Genomic DNA, 19505 nt, shown 5'->3' with positions numbered 1-19505 from the left:
ACAGGGAATTTGGTATCAGGCAAAAGCTTCCCCAGTGAAGATATTACTCTGATTCATGGATTTCCAGTCCTGCTAGAACCATGGTGCCATCTGTCTGAGGGTGAATTTCTTGTCAGGTTTGCTGATTTCTGTCATGTGCATTGCTCTTCTGTATTTGTGTATTCACAGAAGATAAGGAGGAAACTGTGGCCAAAATGTACATTTCAGAGCTGAAGAATATCAGGCTGCGCCTGGAGGAATGTGAACAGAGACTGGTCAAACGGATTCAGTCTGCAGCCAGTTCTAGAACTGACAAAGATGCTCGACAAGACAGTGCATTAAGAATTGCAGAGCAAGAGGTGAGCCCTAAGAGCAAGATGGAACTGATTGCAAAATAAATGCTTATAGAGTGAATTGGATGACAAGAGGGTGTGGATGCTAGGAAATAAGGTAGTAAGTTTAAGTCACAGAGAATACTATACAAATAATTTAAGTTAGTACCCTGTATATTGCCTGATTTCTGAGCAAATAATTAGGAATTTAGAACATTACTACTTGGAATGATATGAGAGAATGCTATGAATAATACTAGATTTGATCTGGAAGCATAAAGGAAAGGCTAATGAGAAGTGATATTTCTTTTTTTTTAGAATTTTATTAGTGATCTAATATTTATTTACAAAATTACATGTCAAAGGGGGTATGATGCTATACAGTTCCCACCTCCAGAGTTCTGAATGCCCAACCCCTCCACTGCAAGCCACAACAGTTCTCCTAAGGTTGAAGACATGGGTTAACTGTCATCTCTACAATTAAGTGATATTTCTTTTAATAAAAATATTTATGGGGGCAGGCTGTACATAGCACACTTAGTTGAGCACATATATTACCAGGCACAAGAACGCAGCTTCGAGCATCTGCTCCTTACCTGTAACAGCTTCACGAGTGGTTAAGCTAGTCTGCATGTATCTAGCTTTCTTTCTTCCTCTCAAACTCCTCTGCCCCCCTCAATTTCTCTCCATCCTATTTAATAAAAAAGGAAAAGGAAAAAAAAATTTTAATTTTATTTACTTATTAATGAGAAAGATAGGAGAGAAAGAACCAGACACCACTCTGGTACATGTACTGCCAGGGATTGAACTCAGAATCTCCTGCTTGAGAGTCCAATACTTTATCCACTGTGCCACCTCCCAGACCACAGGAAAATTTTTTTGTTTAGATCAGTTTTATTATGACAGGAGATAAAAGATCACACATTCTTCATAACTCTTATCATGAAAAGAAAGTGCTCTCTATTTCCTCTCCGCATGAAATAGAATTGGTCTCATTGAATACTTTGATCACCAGAATATGACAGAAGTGACACTCAGCTATTTTCTGGGTTCAGATCTTTTCAGATCATCAGTTTCCACATCCTATCATAAACACTTTATTATAAAGCCACCTACATTCTTAAGAACTCTGATTTCCCTACAACTTTCATTCTAGACTGGCTTTTGTAAATGCTGTATGAGAATCTTAGGTGTGCTCACTTTCTTTTTTATAGGTAATCCTCATATGACTTTATTATTTGTGCTTAGCTTTATGCTTTTTAAAAAATTTTTATTTTTAAAAAGGAAACACTGATAAAAACCAAAGGATAAGAGTGGTACAACACCACACAATTCCCACCACCAGAACTCCATATCCCATCCCCTTCCCTGATAGCATTCCTATTCTTTATCCTTCTGGGAGTATGGACCCAGGATCATTATGGAGTGCAGAAGGTGGAAGGTCTGGCTTCTGTAATTGCTTCCCTGCTGAACATGGGCATTAGCAAGTAGATCCATACTCCCAGCCTGTCTCTCTCTTTACCTAATGGGGCGGAGTTCTGGGGAAGCAGGGCTTCAGGACACACTGGTGGGGTTGTCTGTCCAGGGAAGTCTGGTTGGCATCCTGCTAGCATCTGGAACCTGGTAGCTGAAAAGAGAGCTAACATATAAAGCCAAACAAATTGTTGACTAATCATGAACCTAAAGGCTGGAAAAGTTCATATGCAGAGTTGTGGGGGGCAGGGTCTCCATTTTGTAGATAGTTAGCAGTCCTATTTTAGTCATATTCCAAAGAGCCGATGACTATACTTTTTTTTTTTTTTTTTCTGAGCCTGACATCTGATATGCAGGTAGATCCAAGTTATTGTCTGGGGAGATGGTGTCATGGCTGGAAAAAGGACCAGAAAGCTGGATCAGGGGAGAGAGTAGTTCCCAAATATGGGAAAGGTGAATAAATATTGTTGACTGTAAACCCCATTGATTTCATGTGATCTGGGGCCTATATTCAGCTTAGGAGCCTATGTGACCTCTGTATCCCTGTAGATTTGAGTTCACATTCTGTGGTCATGAGTAGGAGCATTCCAAGCTGCCCCAATTTCAGGACCCATCTTTGTTGTCCAGCCTCCCTCAGAGGATGGAACATTCTCTACTGTTGTTGATCCAAGTTGAGGGCAAGGTGCTATAGGGGTCCACAAAGGGGTCTATTGTGTTGTTCCTGATAGAGATGACTGGTAACAATGGAGAGGGATCTATTTGAGATCTAGGTCCATGTTGTCTGTTTGGGAATCTCAGGACTCCCTGACTAGAGGGCCCCAGCTGATGGAGTGGCCTGATAGTGACTAAAGAGTCATGGTGGGAGTCAGTGGTAGTGCGGTGGGTTAAGCGCACTTGGCACAGAGCGAGGGGACTGGCGTAAGGATCCCAGTTTGAGCCCCTGGCCCCCACCTGCAGGGGAGTCGCTTCACAGGCAGTGAAGCAGGTCTGCAGGTGTCTCTTTCTCTTCCCCTCTGTGTCTTCCCCTCCTCTCTCCATTTCTCTCTGTCCTATCCAACAACAACGACATCAATAACAATGATAATAACCGTAGCAGGGCAATCAGGGTAACAAAAGGGAAAAAATGGCCTCCAGGAGCAGTGGATTCATGGTGCAGACACCGAGCCCTGGCAGTAACCCTGGAGGCAAAAAAAAAAGAATCATCATTAAAGTATGTCAGTCTCTTGACTTTATTCAGCTTTTGCATTCTTTAATTTGCTAAGGTTAGCTTTGGAGTGAGTGAGGGAAGTATAATAGGAAGTAGGTGAGGAGGGTACCTAAACTTTTTTTTTTACCCCTTTTGTTGCCCTTGTTTATCATCATTGTTGTTGTTATTCCTGTTGTGCTGTTGGATAGGACAGAGAAAAATCAAGAGAGGAGAGAAAGACAGAGGGGGAGAGAAAGATAGACACCGCCTGTGAAGCACCCTCCCTTCAGGTGGGGAGCCGGTTGCTGGAACCAGGATCCTTACGCCAGTCCTTGGACTTAGCGCCATGTGTGCTTAACCCACTGCACTACCACCTGGCTCCCAGAAATGTTTTTTTTTAATTAAAAGAAAATTTAAAAAGTAAAATGAGCAATAAAAGCAGTGGATTTGTCATGCAGGTAGCAAGCCCAGCAATAAACCTGGTGACAATAATAAGTATGTGTTTATTAATTAGAGAGAACACCAGATTATCACATTGGCATGTATAGTGCTGGAGATTAAACTCAAGACCTCATGTTTGACAGTCCAAAATTTTATCCACTACACCTCCTAAGCCACTGGAGAAGTGGTTTTTCTTACCTTTCTCAATTTTTTTTATTTTTATTGGGGGATTAATTATACAGTAAATACAGTTATTGGCACATGTGTAAAATTTCTCAGTGTTCTGCAAAACACTCCCCCCCTTAACCTAGGGCCTTTTCTACCAACATGCACTTCTTCTTCTCCTAGCGTTTGCCCTTCTTCCATAGCCAGTCAACAGCGTCAGGTTGAAAGCTGTCAGGAGCTGCTTGTTGCTGGCTTTGAAAGTGACTGGGATCCATGTGGATTCAGTCGGCTAGGAAGGATCGTCAGTTTCCCCAATGAATGGGTACTCACGGGATGCACCACGAGAAGGTCCCCCAATGCATCCCCCAACATGCACTAGGATCTACCTAGTCCTCTCCCACCCAACCCCCTTCAGAGTCTTTTACTTTGGTTCAGTACACACACAACCCAGTTCAAGTTCTACATTGTGTTTCTACTTTCTGTTCTTATTTCTCATCTTATATCCATGAGTGAGATTCATCCTTCTCTGTTAGCTGATATCACTTAAAATGATTCCTCCAAGTTCCATTCAATGAGGTGAAGAAAGTGAATTAATTATTCTTAGTAGCTGAATAGTAGAACAGTACACTATGTATATAAATTACAACTTACTTAGCCATTTTTCTGTTGCTGGGCATCTAGTTGCTTCCAAGTTTTGACTATTACAAATTGTGCTGCTATGAAAATAGATATACACAGATCTCAGTTATTTGTAAGCCTGAAAATGAGGGTGAGAAGTCTGCAATTTTTACTGACTGAGAGTCTCCTCTTATGCTTCTGAGTCATATCATATGAACCTGTACTAGTCTTATTAGAGCTTTTCACTTTTATGTATCTCCCAGAATCTATTTGTCTCTCAAAGTAGAACATTCTAAGAAGTAAAGACAAATGTTCAGAATTGCTATGCTACAAAAACCAAACCAACTGACTAGACTAAAGCACTTATTTATATTTATTTTTGTCTTTAGTCTATAGGTATGTCTATAGTCCAGATACTATATTCAAAGGCTACTTGTATGTAGTCTTCTCCCTTCTTCTACATAACTAGCATTAAAGTCATTTTAACATTTTCCTGTTACCGATTAGAACTTCTTTCTAACTTTCTTGTTCAATCAGTCTTCATCTTCACATCTTTACTGTGTGTCTTCTTCCTGATAGCATACCCAGGAAGATTTGCAACAGCTGAGGTCAGAGTTTGATGCTGTTTCTATGAAATGCAACAACTTTCTCCATCAGTCCCCTTCTGGTTCAAGTGCCTCAACTCTGCGCTCAGAACTAAATCTGCTGGTGGAGAAAATGGACCATGTTTACAGTCTTTCCACTGTCTACCTGAATAAGTGAGTAAACTGAGAATCTAGGTCCCAAGAGGGAGGTTTTCCAGTGAGATAAGAAGGGAGAGTACCTAAAATGTTTTGTGAACAAATTCAAACCGTGTAAAATACGTACCTACTAACAAGAGATCTTGACTTCAGTTCTTTTTTTTTTTTTTCTTGACTTCAGTTCTAAGTTAACATGAAATGAGTTCTTGTGACCTGTAATGAGCAGCAAATGTCAATGATACAGAAGGGGAATTGACTTAGGTGTTAGAACTAGTTTGTATCTCATTTCTGCTTGATCAGATACTTCTAAAGAAGAAAATGAGATACTAAAGAATAAAAACAAATATTAATCTTTGAAATTCTTCTCCTTTCCCCACCCATTCCCCTCCATGACTTTGAGGAATAACAGATCTTAGACTCTTCATACTATTAGTAGGTTTGTCTTCTCTCGCCTTTTCTCCCATGTATTCACATGTATGAGTGTCCCAATGGCAAACGCTAGAAGAAGAAGAAGTGTCCCAATATCTTCTAAAACTGTATTTTGCATTGACTTAACTCAGCGGCATGTATACCATGCTTTCTTCTTTTTAGGAAACCCACTCATCATTTAGTAATGGTGAAATTGATGTGGTTAGGCTTTGTTAGCCTTCCATAATGTTCTAGACCTGAAAGTACTTGGGTTAACGAGGTGCTTTTATTCTCACAGGCTAAAAACAGTTGATGTCATAGTGCGTAGCATCCAAGATGCTGAACTTCTGGTCAAAGGTTATGAAATCAAGCTGAGTCAGGAGGAAGCAGTTCCAGCAGATCTCTCAGCTTTGGAGTCCCATAGATCTACACTACGGGTTGGTTGCTTTGAGTTCTCAGGTTGACTTAGTCTTTATTACTTTGGCTTATCAGAGAAATGCAATTTTGTCTGGCATAACTCTTACTTAAGAGTGCATTTGACCCAAGTAGAATACAGAATGGCATATATTTCAGTATCGAGTCAAAGAGAGATTGATATATAAATAGAAAAACTAACCTTTTTTTTCTGTTGGTCATCGCTTGGGCTTTGCTGCTGCAGGCCAACATTTTCAGGTATAGGGGAGGGAGAAGGACACCATAGTACCAAAACTTTCCCCAGTTTGGTGGGGGCCAGACTTGAACTTGGGTCTCATGCTTAGAGCATGCTTTTCTACTTATTTCTGCTCCCCAGTAAAGACTTGATTTAACTGAATATAATTAATAATTATGTCATAAACTGGTAAGTCACTTAATTGTGTTATTTTATTTGATTCACGTAAGTAACTCTGTGAGCTAGATAGGAGAAGATTTTTTTTTTTTAAGGAGAGGAATTTTTATCTCCACTTACATAAGAGAAAACCAAGATTGAGTCTGGTTAAACAATTTACTTTGGTTTCACACTTTATAAGCCATGGTGCCAGGTTTCAGAGTTTTGTACATAGTGTTATGCCACCTTCTCTTGGCATCTCAGTGTGCGTAAGAACTATGGAGGCATTTCTGGCCCAAACAGAATCTAGGTTCTGAACCTGAGTTAATATGAAGCCAGCTGTTAGACAATGTTCTTGTTTTCTACCTAAGCCTGAGAAATTTTGGGCACTGAATATATTTAACCAACTTGTGTTTTTATAGCACTGGCTTAGTGATGTGAAGGACAAAAATTCAGTGTTTTCAGTTCTGGATGAGGAAATTGCCAAAGCGAAGGTAGTGGCAGAGCAACTGAGCTGTCTGACCCCAGAGCGGAGCCTGGATTTGGAGCGGTGTCAGGAGAAAGGCTGTCAGCTGCAGGAGCGTTGGCACCGGGTTGTTGCCCAGCTGGAGACTCGGTGAGTGATTGCCCTCCTCCTTTTTTCTTACTAGCGTTCAGGGACTAAGTCTTAAGCAAAAAACAGTTTTATCTGTGTATTATTGCTTAAAGGCAAGGATTGATAGGGGATGATAAAAATTAAATTACAGTGTAAATTTTGACAAGTGAAACAACAGAAAGTCGGGATCACCAACTTCAAAACAGACTTTGCTTTTAAATCAACAGTTACTGTTCAATTAATGATGCTGCTCTTGGTTTGTTTTAATTGTTTTAATTGTTTTCAGCTCTGGCTATTGGTGATGCCAGGGATCTAACCTGGGACTTCTCCATGCAAATCCCATTTGCTACACCATACTACCCCCTCCCTGTCCCCCCAGCCCCTGTTTGTTTATTGCCTATTACCAATCCCTCTCTTATATGCCAGATCTTTTGTATGTAAGCCGTGAGTTCAGTGGTGTCATAGAATGCACACTGGATGGTATTTTCCCCAAGGACAGCATCTGAGTTCTGATTTTACTAGCTTTGAATGAAAGCTATTTTTCATTGCAGTGATTTTTCAAAATTTCTTGGCATCTAATGATTGATTTGAGCTGGAAAGATATAAATCTACTTTCTTAGGAATTGACTAGGCAAACATACAGAAAGAGGGATTTCGGCATCTCATGTAAGTTTGGTTGACTATGCAACTGAATTACTTTCCCAAGACTAACCAGACTTGCAAAAGATGTAAAAGCAACTTTTCTGTAGTAGACAGTGACAAGTCTATGTTTCACCTTCTTCCCCTAGCCCCTTACAGTAATTCATAAATCATAAGGGAATTGCCTCATTTATTATATTTATACTGAGAAGTCTCTTAGCAGTTTCCCTTTATATCTTCAGCCAATCTGAACTAGAAAGTATCCAGGAAGTTCTGGGAGATTACCGAGCCTGTCATGGAAATCTCATCAAGTGGATTGAGGAGACTACTGCCCAGCAGGAAACGATGAAGCCAGGCCAGGCAGAGGATAGCAAAGTGCTTTCAGAGCAGCTCAGTCAGCAGACGGTGAGTGCAGCAGTAGCCTGGTAAAAGTTGGCTTAGAAAGAGTTCATCAGAAAAGAGTATGGTGTTTTAGCAATTAAGCTTCCTGAAATACAAGACATTCTGAGCCTTCTTTTCAGCCAGGGTGGTCTCAAGATCACTAGCTTTGCATTTAGACCAAGCAACATGTAAGGACCCTTCTGGTCCTTGAGTTTCTGTGACTGTGTATTGAAATCACTAGATGAGCAGATTAAAATTGTCTTGCTTTATTTTGTTTGTTGACAGTACATTTTCTTACTAGATTTAAAGCATGGAGTTAAGGATAAACCAGGGGAAGCAAGAAATGGAACAAAATTACTTTATTGAAAGCAGCTACTGTGTATTGTTACTTTTGGGTTGCTTTTGGTTGCTTTTTATTAACCATTAAAGTTAAGAATATGAAGTCTAGAGTTACATTGTCTGGATTCCAGTCCTGGTTTGCTCACTCAATGTGGGATCTTGAGTAAATTATTTAACTTCTTGGCGTAAACTTCTTCATGAATAAAATTGACATAGTCCATTAATTTTTCGGCTTACCTCATTCAAGGTTTTTGATATTAGGATTAAATGAAGTCATAGTTGTAAAATATTTGCAATGGCGGTTTGGAAAGTGTAAACCTTAGCAGTGTCAGTATCACATGAAAACACCTTAGATGTGCAAGTTCTTAACTCCTAACCTATCAAACTAGAATCTCTGGGGGAAAAAAACCCAGCAATTTGTGTTTTATCCAGACTTTCAGGTAATTCTGATGTTGCTAAGGTTTAAAAATGCACTGCCTTAATATGTAAGAAATGCCTGTCTTCTCTGATGATGGTAATTACATTGATTTGTGATATTTGGGTTCCTAGGAACTGTTTGCAGAAATTGAGAGAAATCAGACAAAACTGGACCAGTGTCAAAAGTTTTCCCAGCAATACTCCACTATTGTCAAGGTAACTTTATCCCAAAAGGAACATAAATGTTCTCCAACTTAGGAAAATCTGTACTGTCACTGCAGATTTTGCTTCTGGATAAATAAGTGGAACTCTTCTGTTAGAGACTGAGCATACCCTTCGGTTATAGCAGATGTATACATCTAGCGCCCCTGCATGTGAGGATGCTCAGAGAGGTATCAGATATCAGCTGTGAGTCTGCATTTAAATGACACACAGGCCTGCTAAATTTACCTAGCCAAAAACAAGATGCTTGAGTTTTCCTCTCAAATATACTTTATACTATTGCAAAAAGAGTTGATTTCTTGCTTTTGTTCCTGCCTTTTGGGTTCTTTTCCTAAACAGTAGCTAAACTCACCTTTTTATAGCACACTGCATGTCACTGACTCTAAGACAATGCCACTTATTTTCTGCTCTGTGATTTAATGTACTACCAAAGAATTAAACCCTGGAAAATATGCAAATTCTATTTATTATAATACATAGTCCAATTTTAAGTCACAATTCCTTTTCCCCAGTATGTCCTCTTCTCATTTCAGTTATCTTTATTTATTGGTAAGAGACTGTCAGAAATTAAGAGGGAAGGGGGAAATAGGAAGAGAGACAGGAAGACACCTGCAGCTCTTCTTCACCACTTGCAAAGTTTTGTCCCTGCAGGTGGAAACCAGGAGCTCAAACCTGGATCCTTGTGCATTGTAACACATGTTCTCAACCAGGTGCATCACCACCCAGCCTCATGTCCTCTTTTCTGTTGACTACTACGAAAACTCTGAGCAGAAGGAAAACATGAAATGAGTTTTTTTTTTTTTTTTTTTTTTTTTTTCAAAAAAGTAGGGTGCTGGGTAATAATGAAGCAGGTTAAGCGCACATGTGCAAAGTGCAAGGACCAGCTCAAGGGCTGATGTAAGCATCACTGTTCGAGCCCCCAGCTCCCCATCTGCAGGGGGGGGTCACTTCGCAAGTAGTCAAGCAGGTCTGCAGGTACCTGTCTTTCTCTCCCCCTCTCTATCTTCCCCTCCTCTCTCCATTTCTTTCTGTCCTATCCAACAATAACGACAGCAATAACAATAACAACAACAATAACAACCACAACAAGGACAATAAGATGGAAAAGATGGCCTCCAGCAGCAGTGGATTTGTAGTGCTGGTGCCAAGGAGCCACCGTGATAACCCTGGAGGCAAAAAAAAAAAAGTAGTAATAATAAAATAATAGTAAAAGCCAATGCTACCTTTTAGTAAGTACATTTTTATACTTGAGGACATACTAGGCAAAAGGAATTGTGTAATCATAGAGGAGTGAAAGTTTAGTGATTATTAATGATTATGTGAGGAAAGAACAAATACTCTACAATAACTGGAAGGTGTATGGTTATATGAGAATCAGTGACTGGAAATCAGGAGAAAGGTTTGGGGCCAACCTGATATGTCATGTTCAGTTCTTTTTTTTTAAATTTACAGTCTTTAAGCATTTTATTTATTATTTTGGATAGAGACAGAAATTGAGAGGGAAAGGGGAGATAATGAGGAAGAGAGAGAGATACCTGCAGCACTGTTTCACAGCTTGTGAAGCTTCTTCCCCCTGCAGGTGGGGACCAGGGGCTTGAGTTACCCTAGTGGCAGGATAAATGATAAACTGGAGATGAAACTAGAAGCAGGGACAGTCTATAAGAAGCTACTGCACCCACCTGTGTGAGAGCTAAAGTAGTCCTGGAATAGTAGAGCACTCGGAAACACAGAGGACCAGCAGATTAACATGAAGAAATGACATTTAGAGGTTTAGAGATGAAAAGAAAGATTTTCTTTTTTTAAGCACTGCTCAGCTCTGATCACTGGTGCTGCCTGACATCTTTTGAATTCGGGTCATGTGTGCTATCACTGTGCTACCTCCCTAGCTCCCATTCTTGTAATTTTTTTTTTTTAGTGCAGTGCTGGAGATTGAACTCAGGTTGTCATACATGACTGATAAATTGCCTCCTGGCTCAATTATTTGATTTCATTTTTTGATGAGAGTGTGCAAAATAAAGAATGCAAAGCACTGTTTCACGATCTGTCAAGTTCTGACTTCTTGTGTCCGTCCATATTACCCTCTCAGACACTGCTAGGGTTAGAACCCAGGGTCTCTCTCACGCCAAACATGTACTCTGCTGCAGAGATACTTCCCTTGCCCAAGACTTAGATACTGATCTTGACTCTCCTTCTCACCCACTGAGTCAGTGAGAGAAAACTTACTTCCTGTCTCTGGGCTTCAGCTTCTCCATACATGAGAAGAAAAGAACAGTCAGCAAACAACAAACTGCAGACTCACAAGTCAGCAGACTATGACTGACCCACAGGCTACATCCAACCAGCATATCTACCTTTATATGGCCATGAGAGATGACTGAAAAAAAATCAAAACTTAGTGACATGTAAAAATTAAATGAATTCCAATTTTCAGTGTCTGTGACTAAAGTTACTTATTTTCTATGGCTGCTTCTACTTACAGTGATTAGAGTAATAGTGACAGAGATAATATGTCTCTGTGTTTTCTGTCTGGTTCTTTTAGGAAAAGTTGGCTAACCTCTTAATTTAGTGACCATTAGAATGTCGCTCAGCATTGAAATGTTATGATTCTATCACATGAGGTGTGTAAGCTGTAAAACCCTATGTAAATGTAATGAAATGTCTTCCTTCCTAGGACTATGAATTACAACTGATGACATACAAGGCCTTTGTAGAATCACAACAAAAATCCCCTGGCAAGCGTCGTCGCATGCTTTCCTCATCTGATGCCATCACACAGGAGGTGAAAGAGGGGGGAAAGACATATGTCATACTGTTCTCTTCAGTAAAATTTACGTTTATGGGATAATTGGTATAGGGGTCACCTTTCTGTTAAACATGCAACTTGATGAAAACTTTATTTAATTTTCAACTATATAACTTTTTTGAACCGTAGTTCATGGACCTAAGGACTCGCTACACAGCACTGGTGACCTTAACAACTCAGCATGTGAAATATATTAGTGATGCACTCCGGCGGCTAGAGGAGGAAGAGGTGAGAATAGTTATACTCCAAGTCATCCTGAAAATATTATTTAAAATCCTCACCAAAGGTGAAAGTGCACACATAATTTTCATTATTGGCAATGGTGTTTGTTTGTTTATTCATACCTACTAGGGTTATTGCTGGGGCTCAGTGCCTGCACTCCAGGCAGCTATTTCTTTCCTTCTTTCCTCCCTTTCTATTTTGTTTTGACAGGAAAGAGAGAAATTGAGAAGGATGGGGGAGATAGAGGAGAGAGAAAAGTGGACACCTGTAGACCTGTAGACACTATTCATAAATCATCCCCCCTGCAGGTGGGGAGCAAGAGCTGGAACCCCGATCATTGCACGTGGTAATATGTGTTCTTAACTGAGTACACCACCACCAGGCCCTCAGTAGTTGTATTCTATCAAGTTTCTGTAAGCACTACACACTTATGAAACTAATCCCTGAAGCCTAGAGTATATGTCTGGTTAGGTTATGCAAGCCTCTGGCCATAAAATTTTTGTCAAGTGATTAATACATAGCCTGATTTTATATAGGTTTTTTAAAAACATATTATTTGTTTTCTTTAATGTAGTTTGTTGAATCACTAACACTGGATTCACAGCCACAACTCTACAAATCACATGTGATTGAAACTTATCTAACACAATTTTTTTTTTTCCCTGTACAGCGTATCACAGCCTTAGGATGTTTAGAAACCCTAGACTATACCTCTGTACTGCTTTGGAGTTCATTTTTTATTACTAGATCACTAAGAAACAGAAAAGTGTAGAAAACATGACACTAAGTAAACTATGAAAAGAAAGCTTATTTGTGGAGTAAAAGTAGAAACAAGAAGACAGAGTGGGTGTATTGCGCCAAAGTCGAGGACTCTGAGGGTACGAGCATGGGCAGGGCTTTCAGGTCCTGGTGCATGATGGTGGCGGAGGTCCTAGGCTGGGGGTGCAAGTGTTTTGCAGAAAACTGAGAAATTTTACTCATGTACCAACAACTATATCTACTGTAAACCATAAATCCCCTCAATAAAATAAAATGAGAGAGGGAAAGACTGTACCAAAAAAAAAAAAAAGAGAGAGAGAGAGAGAGATGCAGAAGGAGATTGGGGCATTTAGAAAAAAAGAAGAGGAAGACAGAATGTGAGCTTATTCTACCTCTGCTGGGAATATATGCAGTGGGCGGTAGGAAATGTATTTCCTTTTATGGGGGGGTAGTAATTTACAGTATAGTTGTTGGCACATGGGTACAGTTTCTCATTTCACTATGCCAGGTGTCTGCAAAACACTCTCACCTCCACCATAAGTCCTTTTGCATCATCATGCAGAGGACTCCAAAGCCACCCCTTCTACACCTCAAACCTCCCATAGAAACTTTTTGTTGCTCCATACATGTCTGTGCACAACCACGAAAATGACACAGGTATTAATTTTGAAGTTATAAATTTTAGTGAGTAGACATGAATAAAACAAACTGATTGTATAATATTCAACACTTTCACTTCTAAGTATCTTATCAAATATTTTCTGCATGAAAAGGAATGTGAACAAAAAATCTTTATTAAAGCATACATTGTTTAATGACTATGTTGGAGATGTTTAATTTACATAGAATGGAGTGGCATGAATCTTTTAAAAGTAATAAAATAGATTTAAATGAATTGACATGGAAATGTATTAATAATATAGTAGTTTGGGGAAAGCAAGTTAAACTACTCTGTAAAATTATGATTTCATTAAAAACTAAATTGTGGGTCTGGGTGGTAGCGCAGCGGGTTAAAAAAAAAAAAACTAAATTGTGTGAGCCATGTAGACATACTATAAACTTAGAAATAAGTTTTTAGAAGTATTTATACCAAATTTCTGGGAAAAAGAGATTAAAGAGACATATGTTAGTGATTTCAGGTTTGTTTGGATTTGTTGTAATGAACATGTAATCTTTTTGTAATTATAAAATTCTTCTATGTTTTTACAAAGTGAGTTTCCACATATTCAACCACTCTTATGAAAGAAATACAGTTGAAAACATTAACCCATTGCTTAGGCAAAACATTTTATGTCAATACCTATCTACCTCACATATCTCTGAAGACTTTAATCTCTTGAAGAATTCCTTTATGAAAAAAATAAGATGCTGTATATGTTTTTTTTTAAATCAAGAACTAATTTTCAAGTGTCCATCATAGTTAAAACTGCATTTTTAGAAATGGGTGAATCTACATGTAATAAATTTAACTATTAGTATCATACTTGGACCTGTGCATAGTGCTATAAAGCTGGTAGATTACATTTAGCCTGAGGTTATTTTTGTTGCCTACTGACTTAGGTGTCTTTTGTATATCTGTTTTAAGAAATCTGAAATTAGATCAGCCTAATGCCAGCACACTGATTTTCTATTTCCTGTTCCAGAAAGTGGTAGAAGAAGAAAAGCAAGAACATGTGGAGAAGGTTAAAGAACTTCTGGGCTGGGCGTCTGCTGTAGCGAGGAATACACAGAGCGAAGCTACCTCATCCCAGCCCAAAGAATCCACAGATATTGAAAAAGCCATTTTAGAACAGCAGGTGAGTAGAAGACCCATCTTTCTCATCCTGGGTGAGTAATACTTGATAATGTGGTAAGTAGAAGAAGTGGAGTAAATCAGAAGTGGACCATCTAGGAGTGATCCTCACCTCAATAAATATTAACTTCTAGCTCATAAACTTTAGTCATCTTATTTGGGCTCCTGCCTTTAAATTTTTAAAATTTATTTATTTATTCAATTAACAAGAAAGCCAGAGCTTCATTCTTGATATCTGCAGAGCTCGGAATTAAACTCATAACTTCAGGAATCTAAGTTCTGTGCACTACAACTGAGCCACTTCTCTATACGCTCTATTTCCTCCTTTGTAGTTCTATGTATTACATAGCTCTCTGATAACAGTCATCTGACTTAATCTCTTTTTCTCCTGGGATTCTTTTTTAATATATATTTTATTTATTTATTCTCTTTTGTTGCCCTTGTTATTTTACTATTGTAGTTATTATTGTTATTATTGATGTTGTTGGATAGAACAGAGAAAAATGGAGAGAGGAGGAGAAGACAGAGGGGGGGAGAGAAAGACACCTGCAGACCTGCTTCACCGCCTGTGAAGCAACTCCCCTGCAGGTGGGGAGCCGGGGGCTCGAACTGGGATCCTTACACAGGTCCTTGCGCTTTTTTTTTTTTTTTTTTATTGTTGTAGTTATTATTGTTGTTGTCGTTATTGGATAGGACAGAGAGAAATGGAGAGAGGGAGGGGAAGACAGAGAGGAGAAGAGAAAGATAGACACCTGCAGACGGTCCTTGCGCTTTGAGCTATGCTTAACCCGCTGCGCTACCGCCCGACTCCCCTCCCCAAGGGTTCTTAAAAAAGTTATTTTGAATAATTTTTTGTTCTTTAATACCTTGGATTCTGAAGACTTGCTTTCTTTTTGTTTCTTTTACATAGGTTTTGGCAGAGGAGCTGACAGCCAAGAGAGAACAAGTTTCAGAAGCCATTAAAACATCACAGATCTTCTTAGCCAAGCATGGTCATAAGTGAGTATTAAGTGGAAGATTCTAGCACATCTATGGGACCTGACTTATCTGGCTGAAACTTGTAGGGATAATTCAGGCTAGAGAATTTAAGACAGCAAGAGCTAGTTATGAAAAAGCCTTGTAATTAGTCCTAGAAATGTTTGCATTCTCATCTATTTTTTCCTTGTCTTAAACATGACTGAATTTTGTCAATAAGAGTTTCTAGAGACAGTTACCAGATGTTTTCACTCATATGTGAAATCTAGAGATCTGATACACGTGAACTTAAAAAGAAAAAAATAATAATAACAGAAGCAAACTGTTTCTACGATTTGTGAGGGATTATCTCTGGGAGGTGTGCGGGTGGGACGCAGAACTCTGGTGGTGGGTGTGGTGTGGAGCTCTACCCTGCAGTCTTACACTCCTGTAACCTACTATTAATCACAAATGAAAAAAAATCAAGATTTTCTAGAACAGTTTTACAGAGAATAGATTGATTTAGGAAAAGAGTAGAGACAGAACAGTAAAGAGACTCTTTTGGTAATATAGGCAAGAAGTAGTAAGGGAAGATTCAAGAGAGTAAACTGAAGAACTTTCAGGTCTCAGTGACAAAAATTATCAGTAGGGGTTGAGGAAGTGACTCATCAGAGTCCATGCTTTGTAAGCATGAAGATTTGGGTTTGATATTTTGCAATGTATAAAATCAAAAAGAAAATAGGATGAAAGAGAAAGAACCAGACATCACTCTGATGCATGTGCTAAGGGGGGGGGGTCACATTCAAGACCTCATGCTTGAGAGTTCAGTGCTTTACCCACTGCACCACCTCCCAGACCACCGCCCATTTTTTTCTAAGGTCCCATCTTCTCTTCCTTTCTAAATCATACAACACCTATTACTACAACCAAATGCCTCTCCCTTTTCCCTCTTCTCTCTCTCTGGGCCCTGATGGAATTGGAGTTCAGAGTCCCCTATCATTTCCCCACACACACACACTGGGAGTATGGATGAAAATTCTTTTTGGGGTGCAAAAGGTGGGAATTCAGGCTTTTATAATTACTTCTCCTCTGGACATGGGCATTCCTGCCATCAATTCTTGTTGCAATTAAAGGTTGCGTATTAAAATTTAAGAAAAATAGTAGGGTTATGGCCAGGCCAGTTATAATTGGGTAGTATATTTTTGAAGTTTGTAACTTTAGAAGTGGGCAATCAGAAAAATAGCTCAACTGGTAGAGCAGCAGTTTGCATGCCTGAGGTCCCCAGGCAAACTCGCTGGTGCTGCATGTATAGGATTGATGCTCTGACTTCTCTCTGTCTCTTACTCTCTCATGTAAAGTTTTAACTCAGGAAATGAAAAAAATAAATCTAAAAAAATTTCAGAAGTGACATAATTTTTGATGATGGAAAGATCTTTGTTTACCATGTGTGGATGGGAAGTGAAAGTAGAGTAGAGGTCACCTGGATTAAGAAGGTTGCAGAACTGTAAACATAGGTTGTTAGATAATGATGACGTGAGTGTTGGCATCAGCAGGAATCATAACTCGAGGGAAATTATGAGCTAGTTAATTCCTGACTGTGGCAATGAGTACCCTTTTAAAAAGCTTTCCTGTTTCATCTTCCAGGCTCTCAGGAAAAGAGAAGGCACAGATAACTGAGCAGCTAGATGCCCTGAATAAGACTTACCATGACCTTTGTGATGGCTCAGCAAACCAGATTCAGCAACTTCAGAGCCAGTTGGCCCAGCAGACAGAGCAAAAGGTACTTTCAGTTTTTCTCTCAAAATGTTGGGAGGATAATTTTGAAGGTATGAAAATGGCTTTGCTGATTGAGAATCATGATCACTCACTAGCTTCTCTGGTCAGTGTGACTTAATTTTTAACTTCACCTTAGCAACCATTTGTCTTGTGTCTCTTTGCTGGGGTTCCACGATGTGTTGGTCAGTCATAAATACCAGGAAATATTCTCAGCCAGCCCTGTAGACCTGGTTCACTGTTTTCCTGCCTACCACTTTGTGGCAGACTGCTTTCAAGGAGAACATTCATCGGTATTACATCTGATCACAGGGCAATAAGATTACTCCTAAATAATATTATCACTCAAAAGTTGATAATCAGAAATTCTGAATATTATGGAGAAAAAAAAAATTTGAACCTCTTCCTCCATACTTTTCATATCTACTAAATAAATGACAAATACTCATTTCCAAAGCAAATTGATGGACTAGCTGCACTGACTGAGACACTGGTTCCCCTCAACCATAGTCATCCCATCATTTGACATCTTTACCAATTCCTATTCATGTTTTCTTCCTGAACCATATGAAGGCTGTTAAAGTTCCTACTGGTTGTCTTCCTGGAAACTTATGTTTGTATGTAAACTGATCATATTATATCCATGTGTCTCTGGAATATTTTATGTGTTTGCCTGCTTATTTCCTATGTTGTGAAGCAATGACCAAGTTATGTGGGCCAGACTAAAACTTAAGCTCATGTGGCACTCAGATTTAGTCTAGAGAATGATCAAAATGATATTCAAACAAAATGTCTTTTGATTCTGGCCCTTGGCTGTAAAACTTGAATTGTAAAGACAACAAAACAAAACCAGCTATGATTTATTTGATTTGATTTATTTAGTAGATTCCTAAAAAGGGCTAAGCTGGTTTAATAATTAGTATGTAAAGTAACCCACTTTCAATGGCTGTTGCCTCACCATATAAGGGAGTATGTGAAAAGTTTTAACAATTGCTTGCTGAGAACATCCAGTTCTCGTTTTGAAAAATTAAGAAAAGAGGGGAGTAAATGAAAGACAAGCTTCTGAGCACACTACATTGAGCATGATGTGTTCCTTGTACTGTTTGTGTGTCTCATGTGAAGTATTGTTCTGATTAACTGACATCCTTGCTTACAAGTTTCACTAACCCTTTGGAGTTTAAGCACAAATGCACAAAGGGAAAAGAGGACGACCTGTTTGGGGTTCTTTTTTGCAAACAAAACAAACAAACAAAAAAAGTCGCATGCTGGACGCTAACACCAAGCTTACACTGTTTGTGCGATACGGCTGAGCTGCTCCATAAGGCTCTATCTCTTATCTGCCCAAGGCGTACCCTGAAACTCTGGTAAGTAGAAGCCTTTTATGTTTTCTTTCCTCCTCTATATATCTTTTTTTTTCAATAAAAATTATTTATTTATAGTTATTTTGACGAGAGAGAAAGACAGAGAAAAAAACAGAGCACTGCTCGGCTCTGGGGAATGGTTGGTACTGGGGATTGAACCTGGGCCCTGAGAGCCTTAGTGTGAGGCTTTTGCGTAACCATTGTGCTGGTTACCATGTCTCCCCAGCCCTTCCTATGTCTTTTTCTGCTTGTTTACTATTTAGGTCAGAATGCCCATAGTTTATGGGACTGAATGGACAAAGAACCTGTCCTTGTGGGACTTCTTGCTGAGGTCGAAACTAAATGCATTATTTAGGAGGCATGGAAATGGTTGGTAGTTGCTTTGAGTAGATCCTCCATGGATAGGTTAAAAAGTTATAAATGCCATAAGAGTAATACTGAGAGTGATACTGATCAAATAGGTACAGGAAGACACGTCTATAGAAAAAGGAAATAAAGAACAAGAAGAGTAGAAAGTTGGAGAGTCATAAAAGTGGTGAAGTGTTTTAAGTGGTAAAACAGTTGATTCGCTTAATTTATGAATACTGTCATTTTGTGATAAAAGTCTTCAAAGTGGAGATTCTTTAGAAACTGTTATAGGATTTTTTTGGGGGGCAAGGGTATTTTGACTATGTAAATGGTTTGCCTTCTTCACTCACCTCAGAACCTAAATCCTGCAGAAGGTGAAGCTATTTTGGTTTTCTTTCAAGCCCTTCTAAATCGTGCTGGGTAGGTAATGTGATAGCACTGGATTTAATGTCAGACTTAGCATTATTCTAGTCTTATGATCTAGTTTTATGATTGTGAACTAGTTACCAACTGAACCAATTTGTTCCTCACTTTTTTATATGCAAACTAAAGGCTAAAACAAATACTTTCATAGGGTTGTTGCACAATAAATCTAATAAATTTAGTCTTTAGGATCTACCTGTAAGTGATAGCTATAGTCGTGGCTATTGTGGTACCCATTCTAGCTTGGAACAGGAGAAAAGTTACTACTTCTGATTCCTAGAACTGATTGTTTGTTTGTTTGGTTATTAGCTCAACCATTGCATTGAAGAC

At 39.0% G+C, this 19505-nt stretch overlaps 1 protein-coding gene across 2 annotated transcripts in view; it reads left to right on the top strand.

Annotated features, from left to right (window-relative positions):
• Positions 1-19505, top strand: part of MACF1 (microtubule actin crosslinking factor 1) — a 434870-nt gene that overhangs the window by 240404 nt on the left and 174961 nt on the right. For both annotated transcript variants that reach the window (XM_060206158.1, XM_060206157.1), the window contains exons 26-36: positions 169-338; positions 4774-4952; positions 5641-5779; positions 6570-6763; positions 7624-7786; positions 8651-8734; positions 11412-11519; positions 11673-11771; positions 14168-14320; positions 15227-15315; positions 16915-17050. In XM_060206158.1, the coding sequence (XP_060062141.1) occupies positions 169-338; positions 4774-4952; positions 5641-5779; positions 6570-6763; positions 7624-7786; positions 8651-8734; positions 11412-11519; positions 11673-11771; positions 14168-14320; positions 15227-15315; positions 16915-17050 (1514 nt within the window). The remainder of the gene's footprint in view (positions 1-168; positions 339-4773; positions 4953-5640; positions 5780-6569; positions 6764-7623; positions 7787-8650; positions 8735-11411; positions 11520-11672; positions 11772-14167; positions 14321-15226; positions 15316-16914; positions 17051-19505) is intronic.

This window comes from Erinaceus europaeus, chromosome 13, assembly GCF_950295315.1.
Source record: "Erinaceus europaeus chromosome 13, mEriEur2.1, whole genome shotgun sequence".
Classification (NCBI taxonomy): domain Eukaryota; kingdom Metazoa; phylum Chordata; class Mammalia; order Eulipotyphla; family Erinaceidae; genus Erinaceus; species Erinaceus europaeus.
This window is presented reverse-complemented; position numbering and strand designations above follow the sequence as displayed.